Source organism: Engraulis encrasicolus, chromosome 12, assembly GCF_034702125.1.
Source record: "Engraulis encrasicolus isolate BLACKSEA-1 chromosome 12, IST_EnEncr_1.0, whole genome shotgun sequence".
Classification (NCBI taxonomy): Eukaryota; Metazoa; Chordata; class Actinopteri; order Clupeiformes; family Engraulidae; genus Engraulis; species Engraulis encrasicolus.
Genome location: NC_085868.1, coordinates 885,001 through 895,000, shown reverse-complemented (window position 1 = coordinate 895,000; position 10,000 = coordinate 885,001). Strand labels below are relative to the sequence as shown.

Genomic DNA, 10,000 nt, shown 5'->3' with positions numbered 1-10,000 from the left:
CATTTCCCATCATTCATCTGTGCATACAAACTAGGAATATGGTTCATGGGGCAAAAAATAATTACTGGGCTTGAAATTAAACCACAACTCGCCTCGTTCACTTCGATTCAATCTTTTGCAACTTATTGCCCCATGCACCAGGAAGTAGAGGGCGTGACTTAGGTGCCCCATTGAACAGTGTTGGCCACACCGAACCCCCCCAAAAAAACATGCTTCTGTAGTTTTGTGTCAGAGGAAAAATTTTATTTAATGATGAATGTGCATTAACATCATTGATATACTAGCTTCAGCCACACCAATAAAGGTGGGCCCCGGGCCCTGGGCCCTGGGCCCTGCTTTCACCCCCGCCCCTGTAAGCCAGTTATCCCCTTTCAGCAGATAAGGACCTGTGGCATACGTCACAGACACCATTGAACATGCCTTACTGTATATACTAAGATGGAATACTCCATTGGTTATGCACAGGGCTGGGCTGGCTGGCTAAACCTGTCGACCTGTGAGTGTAACACCCAGACAGGTGTGTGTGTGTGTGTGTGTGTGTGTGTGTGTGTGTGTGTGTGTGTGTGTGTGTGTGTGTGTGTGTGTGTGTGTGTGTGTGTGTGTGTGTGTGAGAGAGTGAGTGAGTGAGTGAGTGAGTGAGTGAGTGAGTGAGTGAGTGAGTGAGTGAGAGAGAGAGAGAGAGAGAGAGTTGTGTGTGTATGTGTGTGAGTGTTTGTGCGTGCATGCGTGTGTGTGTGTGTGTGTTGTAAAGTTCTTACGCGTCTGTGTGCCTGTCAGTGTGTCAGGTTGTGCTTGTGAGAGTGTGCGAAAATACAAGCAGGTTTTGTGTCTGTGTTTGTGCACGTTTGCTTGTGAGTGTGAATGTGCATTCATCTATCTTTATGTGTGTGTGTGTGTGTGTGTGTGTGTGTGTGCGTGTGCGTGTGCGTGTGTGTGTGCGTGTCTTGTCATTCTCTTCCATCGCTATGTTTTTGCGATGGGTGGGGATGATTGCACTTGCACAAGGGTGTTGTGAAATGTCAATGTGTGACCTTCACTTGTGAAAAGGTCACAGCCCTGTTATGATAGAAGGGGCAGTGGGGATCTTGTCCAATGAGAAAAATACCTTATAAAACATTTTAAAGAGCCATATGATTTTTGTTCAACTGATGAGAAAAAAAAACAATGCCAACCTTTCAAATGACAGAAACTGAAACCAACAGAAGTAGTATGGGGTATACTGACAACCAACCAACCGACAAAGCTGATATGTGATCAGAGAGCTCCATTCCCTGCAACTCAATGTGTAGTACTAAGATGGTGTTTCTTTGACGATAACCTTAGCCAAATTATACCAAAGTACATAGAGACATAGGACCAACAAGTCAGCCAGTAGAAAATAATAAAACGCAATAAATTGGTTGATATGTGATCACAGCGCTCTGGTCCCGGCAACTCAAAGAGTAGTGTTAATAAGTGCGTTAGCAGAAGGGGATCTCATAATCGACATATCGCCCATTATCAGTCATGTGCCTGTTGCTCCATTTAATGTTTCTTTTCACCATGTGAAACCTTGTTACATCACACACTGAAAACACACCAACCTTTTTTTGTTTGCAGAAGTGGTACGCACTGCGACACTTGCGACGATTGTTTGAAACTGATTTCTCATTCAAATGTCTCTACCCTCTCGGGTGATAATGTTCTTATGCTAGTAAGCAAGGTCATAAGACAAATTTAGATCAGAATTCTTTAAACAACTACAGACCTATATCAAACCTCCCCTTTATAAGCAAGGTACTAGAAAAAGTTGTATTTAAACAGCTTAATCAACATCTGGCTGGGAATGATAACTTGGAAAAATTCCAATCAGGCTTTAGAGCCAACCATAGCACCGAAACAGCACTAACCAAAATAATAAGTGATCTTAGGCTCAGCACTGCCGCAAACAAAGTTTCAGCACTTATCCTCCTCGACCTCAGTGCCGCCTTTGACACGATAGACCACAACATACTAATTGACCGCCTTGAATCTTGGGTAGGCTTGTCCGGTCACGTCTTAGAGTGGTTCAAAACATATATTACAGGAAGGCAGTTTTTTGTCACCATTGGAGAATACGTCTCCAACAAGTATGATGTGCCTTTTGGAGTTGCTCAGGGTAGTCCTTGGGCCCTCTCCTCTTCTCTCTCTATATGTTGCCCCTGGGCTCCATCATCAGAGAGCACAATGTTGATTTTCATAGCTATGCCGATGACACTCAACTATATATCTCTGTCGAGCCTAGCCAAACCACTGCCATTCATGCCTTGACTAAATGCATGTCTGCCATCACAGATTGGATGAACAGTAACTTCCATAAATTAAATGAGGATAAAACTGAAGTGTTGTTGCTCATTGGGCCTAAGAAAAAACGTGCAAAAACTCCACTCAAGCCTAGGTGACCTAAGCATGCACATTAAAGATAAGGTTACTAGCCTATGTGTGATCATAGACTCGGATTTGAGCTTTGAGCCTCACATCAACAAGATAACAAAATCTGCTTTTTTCCATCTTAGAAATGTCAACAAAGTGCGCGGCTTGGCCCCCCGACAAGACGCTGAGAAACTTATTCATGCCTTTGTCACCAGTAGGATAGACTACTGCAATGCTCTCTTCTCTGGTCTCCCAAAAAAATTAATTGACAAATTGCAACTCATTCAAAATTCTGCGGCAAGAATCCTAACAACGACCCAGAATGAGAGAGCACATCTCTCCTGTCTTGGCAGACCTGCACTGGTTACCTGTCTCATACAGAATCGACTTTAAGATTCTGCTCACAGTATTTAAAGCATTAAATGGACTTGCCCCTAGTTATATCTCAGACATGCTCTCTTTTTATGCCCCTGCTCGAGCTCTCAGGTCCACTAACGGCAAGCTGCTAAGGACCCCCACCCCCCCGCAGAAGAAGATCGGCGACGCCGCGTTTGCCTGCTATGCGCCCAAGAGATGGAACGCCCTCCCCATCGAGATCCGATCAGCCACCTCCGTCGACTCCTTCAAGAAGCAGCTGAAGACCCACCTCTTCATCCTTGCCAACTCCTAGCTGCCAAGGCGCCATAGTGTCCCAGCTGCCGCAGCGCCCTTACTACTCGCAACCAGCCCTGGCAGGGGGCTCCCCTAGGTGGCCGCTGGTCTCTGCCTGAGGTTTCTTCCTGACTATAGGGGGTCTTTTTTCTCAGACCTCACTGAGCTTTTTTTCCCCCTTACAAACTATGAATAAAGCGAAAGGGAGTTTTTCCTCACCCCTGATGCCACCAGGGGCCGCACCTGAGCGCCCAATCTCTGTGTGACTATCTATGACTTATGATAGGCCCAGCCACTATGGACCTTACACATCTAAGAATCCTGGTCCTAACCTACATTGACCTTATGACTTTACATTCTCTGTCTATCTCTTCTTCCTCTGCCTTCCTGCTTTTTCTGCCTCTCCTCTATACCTCTCCTTTTAAATCTATCTCTAACAATGTTTTTTTTCCCATTTGTTAAGCACTTTGAGTTACATGCCTTGTATGACACAGTGCTATACAAATACAATTATTATTATTATTATTATATTATGGCATGGACTGGAATGCAGGCCCCCAATGTTTTAATGTTACTTATTCATGGCACTGTTTATTGTATGATACTGTATGTAAAAGGTGCACGGTGTAGGATGGTGGCCAGAGTAGGTATTGCAACTATGCTGCTCAATGAAACTGTGTTGCCTATTAGCAAAGTTGATGTTTTTGTCATAAATATTTACAACATTAAAAACTTATGTTCACTAATATCACCAAAGTACAGTACGTTTTGCAGATAAAAATATTCATTTCTGAAAATTCAAATTGTCGGACATGGAGAAGATCCACCTTTTAATGTATGAAAGGTGCCGTTTTCAAAACAAAGTGTACCATCTAATAATAAGCACCTTTAAGTACTTCATATTATATGCTGGGTGCATGTAGAGAGGTAGTCTTCATATCCAAGTGAAGTTATACGTGCACATGGAGAATTACGGCTGATTCTGATTGTGATCAAGATAGTGCTTCGCTTCACAGTAAAAAAGAGGTGATGCCTATGAAACACAGCATGGTGAGCCAATTCATTAAATGGATGTACCCAGTCATCATCAACTACGGAACTGATTGAGACTGTTTTTTATTGTCATTTGCAATTACAAAAAATCTTACTGATGTACTGCAATGGTGGGTGCAAGTTCAACACAAACTGGAACAATGGAGTGTTGTTTACGATGTAAGGTGAACTTGCATTATCTTCGAATTGCATCAGCAATACTTACAAGAAATAACAAAAACAAACAAACAACAACAAAAAAGGGCATGGTCAGCAGGACGGTCTTCACCAACATATTGCTGACTATATTGTTATTTATTGTTCGGAGCAAGAGGCACACTAGCGTATATTAAGTGCTTAAAATATTGAACTTTAAACTGCAGCATTCACTTGGAATTGCATCAGTCTTAACATACCCCAAATGTCATCCAAAAAGTATGTGATATGCTGTATGGGTGTTTGTTCGTGTTGCATAACTTTTGAAATGATATTTGGAGCATGTCAAGTCATTTTAAGCAGTATGTAAACAATCCCACGTCCCCATTAGCAGAAAACAGAAAGGGCTGAACAAATAAAAAAAAATAAAAAAGTTGCGTCTTCGGGTACTGAAAGGTCAAGGGTAGAGTGGGCAACACATCCGCATGTTGAAATTAATCAGAATTCTCCTTTAGCTTTGTTAAGAATGGAAGTTGAACTAGTATTTACTTCAAATTGCATCAGTAACACTTTTAAAAGCTACGGACTAAATTAACAAGCCTTACTGATGCAAAATACAGTTTGTAGGTACAACTTCAGTTCTTAACAACTCGACAATCGTAAACTTTGAATGCAATGTACTGTAATTGAATGCAATGCAATTAGGTAGGCCATAGTTGCATGGTTGAGTGTGTGTGTGTGTGTGTGTGTGTGTGTGTGTGTGTGTGTGTGTGTGTGTGTGTGTGTGTGTGTGTGTGTGTGTGTGTGTGTGTGTGTGTGTGTGTGTGTGTGTGTGTGTGTGTGTGTGTGTGTGTGTGTGTGTGTGTGTGTGTGTGTGTGTGTGTGCGCGCGCGCGCGCGCGTGCATGCATTTTTACTGTGTTCTGCACAGTGGTATTAGATAGGGCACTGTTGGAGGCATGTTTCTGCTGTTTTTTGTGCTATGAGGTAAGCCTGAGGCAGACCCTGTGTGTGAGTGTGTGTGTGTGTGTGTGTGTGTGTGTGTGTGTGTGTGTGTGTGTGTGTGTGTGTGTGTGTGTGTGTGTGTGTGTGTGTGTGTGTGTGTGTGTGTGTGTGTGTGTGTGTGTGTGTGTGTGTGTGTGTGTGTGTGTGTGTGTGTGTGTGTGTCTGTATGTGTGTGTGTAACTGATAAAAAGCACACATACACGGCATATGGGATGTAGTCATTTGCTCCAGTCAGTAGCATCTGCACTCATGCATACGCTTTGGCAAATTGAAAACATGGAGAGTAATTCTGTTGCAATCCTAGATTTCTCATGGTTGCGCTTGTGCATGCTGTCACGCACACACACACGCACACACACACACGCACACGCACACGCACACGCACACGCACACGCACACGCACACGCACACGCACACGCACACGCACACGCACACACGCACACGCACGCAAAGAGGAAGGGAACATTTGCGCATTGTGCAAAAAAGATACCTACTTACCTAAGAACAACTATGCTCTTCACATGTCAAACATGAACACGCACACCCAAATACAAACACACCCACACCAACATCCACACACAAAGGCACATGCAAGTACATACCTCTGATGACGAATCCAAAAGTGTTGCCTTCCTTGTGTAGGGTCACCTCCACATTCTTGAACATGACTCCGGAACCTTGAACAGCTGTGGAGAGACAAGACACACAGTACGGTCAACAGCACACCAACACACACACATTCTCCTTCTCTTTCTGTCTAACACGCAGGCACGCAGGTATGCACGCAAACATGCACGCACACGAAATCTTTATATTCTGAAATACACAGAGTAAGACCAGAGCGTGTCTGTGCTGAAGTAATAATAGCCTATCCCATCTGAGCAGGTTATTAAAAATGGATGCGCTCGGCTAATGAAGTATTTCACAGTGCCCGATTTGGCCGCCATTACTCTCCTCTGACTCTTTCTCTCTCACTTTTGCTCAAAATGAAGACTCCTGACTCAACAGAGAAAGTCATTTTCTGCAGCGCACTGCAATGGAACAGGAACACATGCACACATATGTAGGCAAACAAAATCCACTATGCAGAATGCATGGACACTTCACGTCTAATTTAATGCATGCATGTTGTAACCCATTTCACAACAAGGACTGATTGATTGTCTGTGTTGTACAATCCATGCAAAGTTCTGTCCCAAGACAAGTAATTTCTTATTTTTTTGTAGACGTAAAACTGAAACATGAAAAGGCATATTTCTATTCAGCCTGGGGGAGAAGGGGGAGTTACAAATAGCAAATATATCACTGTCTGTAACCATAGTGGGGACGACTTTTGAAATGAAAACAGTGGCAGAGGCGGACAAACTGGATAGAGAAAGTAAAAGTACAGCCAGATATCCCTTTTGCCTATGCTCAACACAAGTGGCTTCACGAATGAACTCAATTACCTTGCTGACGACGACCTAGAGACAGGGGTGTGGCTAATTAGGCTTGGGATTAGGTCTGTTTTATTGAAGTTGGATGAAGTAAATGTGTGGTGAGGTTATTACTTTTTGAACCAGGGATGTCCGGCCCTACACATTGGGCATATGCCAATAAGGCTTGGCCAATTAGAAGGCTCTTTAAGTCTGTGATTCCCAACTAGGGATACAGCTACTTGGACTGTGTGAGCACACTGCAAGGTGTAGGTGGAATAACAAATGTATGGAGCATAGTCACATTGGGATTAAGGATGATGCGAGGGGTTACTCGTGGTATGACAAAAACATGCAAGGGGGTGCGCAAGACAAAAAGGTTGGGAAACACTGCTTTACGTGGCTGTGTAGTAATGAGGGAAATGTAGTAGTTTTGACCATTTCAAAATGTTTTTTTGTTTCATTAATTAATTAATTAATTAATTTATTTATTTATTTATTGGCACATCCCCAGTTTATGACTTTATAAGGTGCAGGGACAGGTAAAAAGCGAGAGCATGGACAGGTAAAAGCCTGGAGTAGAACTTTATTTGCAGGTAATTATGGCGGCCATCTGTTTCAAAAGGATAAAATGCAAAAAAGAGCCTGGAGCTATCTGGGCCATGTGGCACTGCCTCACCCCTCCAGCTCCAAACACCACCCCCCACACACACGCATGCACGCATGCCCGCAAGCCCGCGCGCCCGCGCGCACACCTCCCCCTCATGAACACCTCACCCATCCCTACCTCTCCCCCTTTCTCACCCATTAATGCGTCATCTTGCCTGCAGCACACTACCAGTCACTGAGCATATGCACACGTGTTTCACATGCACAGTTTGTGTTGTTAACAAATAAATGCTGCAGTCCTCCGGTAACCACAACCGTGGCACAGCTTGTTCTAATTCACTTTCAATTCCTCTCACTTTGTTTGACATTTCCCCACTGAATGGTTATTTGGTCTATTTTCTGCTATTGACCTGTGGGAGGAAATGAGAGGTAGAGTAACATTTTCATGTGCGCTATGCTCATGCAGCTCCAAATGACCTTTTCATGTTGCAAAAACAGCAAATGCTAATCAGCTTTTCCGGTAATGAAATGTTTTACCCAAGCTGCATTCAGACTCCATCAGCTCCATTCTTTTCTGTTGCTTAGGGCCTTGTGACACTATCTCATTACCTCTGCCAAGGAGGTTATGTGACCGTGTGATTGTGGTTACATTTGCTTGTTTGTTAGTTTGTATGTTCGTGGGGCGTGTGTGTTTCTGTCCACCAGAGGGTAGAGGTGCACTCTCTGAGCACTTTTCTACAAGTAATTTGTAATAACTTATTACAATAAGGATGTTGAATAGGCTCCGCCTAGGTCCCTGTTACTCATTGCACCACTCGCGAGCCAACGTCCAGCTTGGGGATTCGCAAGGTTATAGCAAAGCATTGTAGCCTAACATAACCAACATGCCTACATTTCTTTAAAATGTGCTAGGCCTATTTAAATATGGTCCACCTGGCTGACACAGACGCACTCCATCGTTGTTTATTTACTGACAAATTTGACTTGCGCACGTGCAGCAAGACCACATTTTCCCTCTGAAGTGAGATGCCCAAATCAATCACAGATCTTATTTGAAAATGTATTTGCTGTCCTTTTTATGGCCGTTTGTGCACATTTTCATGGGTGGCTTGGTTTCGTATTGGTCCGAAAATAGAGAGCTTATTATTCTACTGTAAATGGTTTGAGGTCGTCTAATATTGGCAGAGAAAAGAGCGCCAAAACTTAACCTAATTCGTCAAATATCCAACAATGCCACAACACTGAATGGCAGAGACTAATAAATAGTCTTTTCAACATCAAATTGGTCATTTCCCTCGAACATTGTCAGGGCCGGATTAACGCAAAGGCTAGATATGGCTGCAGCCTAGGGGCCCCACCTGCCATGGGGCCCCTGATTGGCCACAAGTGAAAAATTGCAGAATTGTGACAATATGCAATGTTGAAAAACTAATCTGTCGTCCTGAGTACAGTTGCTAGACATGTTATCCTTAATTCCTAGCTCGTAAGTATGACACTGTCTATGTAAATTTGTTTGCGAAATTTACCTTCCAGGCCCCCCAACAGCAACCTGCAGCCTAGGGGCCCCAGGCCACCTTAATCTGGCCCTGTACATTGTAAATGCTGCGTGCACATGCCTGACCGTAGCTATTCTCTCATGCCTGGCGCTCAATCCGGCTGTCCTCCTGATTTCTTTCTTCCAATGTACCTCTTGAGGAAAAATAGTGAGTATCACTGGCCCAGGTTGACAGCAGGGAAAAGTTACTGTTTTCTCCATGGAGACGGGGCAACACTGAAGCAAGACTTGCCACACTTGCCACTGACCAAGTGACCCTTTGACCTTTCCTGATAAAGTGATTAAGGTGCAGTTCCGGTACTCACAGACAGGGGGCAGCTCATACTCCACCTCCAGCACCACACGCTCGCCCACATTCTTCAGAAGGCTGATGATCTCGTCGTGCCGGAACTTTGTCAGGTTGATGCCATTCACCGACTTGATGTAGTCACCCACGTTCAACTGATCACTCCTGATGAGAGAGAGGGATTGACAGAGAGAGAGAGAGTGAGAGAGGGGCAGAGAGAGAAAGAGAGAGAGAGAGTGAGAGAGAGAGAGAGAGAGAGAGAGAGAGAGAGAGAGAGAGAGAGAGAGAGAGAACAAAAGTTTTCAATGTTAAATTCCTGCTGTAGTTTTCAATGGAACTAAAGACCAAGGCATAGGCATTGTGAGAGCAATCTGTGGGTGGAGAGAAAAGAGAGATCAAGAATAGAGGAGCAGGAAGAGAAAGAGGAGGAGGAGGAGAGAAGAGCAAATGATATATAAGTCTGGAGGAGATGGAAAGAGGATAGAAGAGCAGAGCAAATGATACAGAGGTCAGAAGAGGAGGAGAAAAAGAGTGGATATGGGGGGTGAAGGAGAGAAGATCAAATGATAGAGAGGTCTGGCAGAGAGGAGGAGAGAAGGAGTGGAGCAGAGGACAACAGAGAAAAGGAGAGGAGTATGGATAGCGAGGAGGAGGAGGAGGAGGAGAAGAGGAAGGGTGGAGGAGAGAAGAACAGATGATAGAGCGGTCAGAGGAGAGGAGAAGAGATGAATAGAGGATAGCGAGGGAAGGGGGAAAAAGAGAAATTATGTGGATGTCTGGAGGAAATTGAGGAGAGGAGAAGTGGTGGAAAGGAAGAGAGCGGACACGAAACAAAGGGGGCCATGATGCAGAGATAAATAAAGTGAAATAAAGCGAATGAGTAAATGATTGAAAGAGAAGA

General features: G+C 44.1%; 1 protein-coding gene across 1 annotated transcript in view; it reads right to left on the bottom strand.

Annotated features, from left to right (window-relative positions):
* grip1 (glutamate receptor interacting protein 1) overlaps positions 1–10,000 on the bottom strand; it is a 426,493-nt gene that overhangs the window by 189,351 nt on the left and 227,142 nt on the right. The window contains exons 4-5 of the mRNA XM_063212629.1: positions 9,119–9,264; positions 5,837–5,920 (exon numbers count right to left, since the gene is read on the bottom strand). Of these exons, the coding sequence (XP_063068699.1) occupies positions 5,837–5,920; positions 9,119–9,264 (230 nt within the window). The remainder of the gene's footprint in view (positions 1–5,836; positions 5,921–9,118; positions 9,265–10,000) is intronic.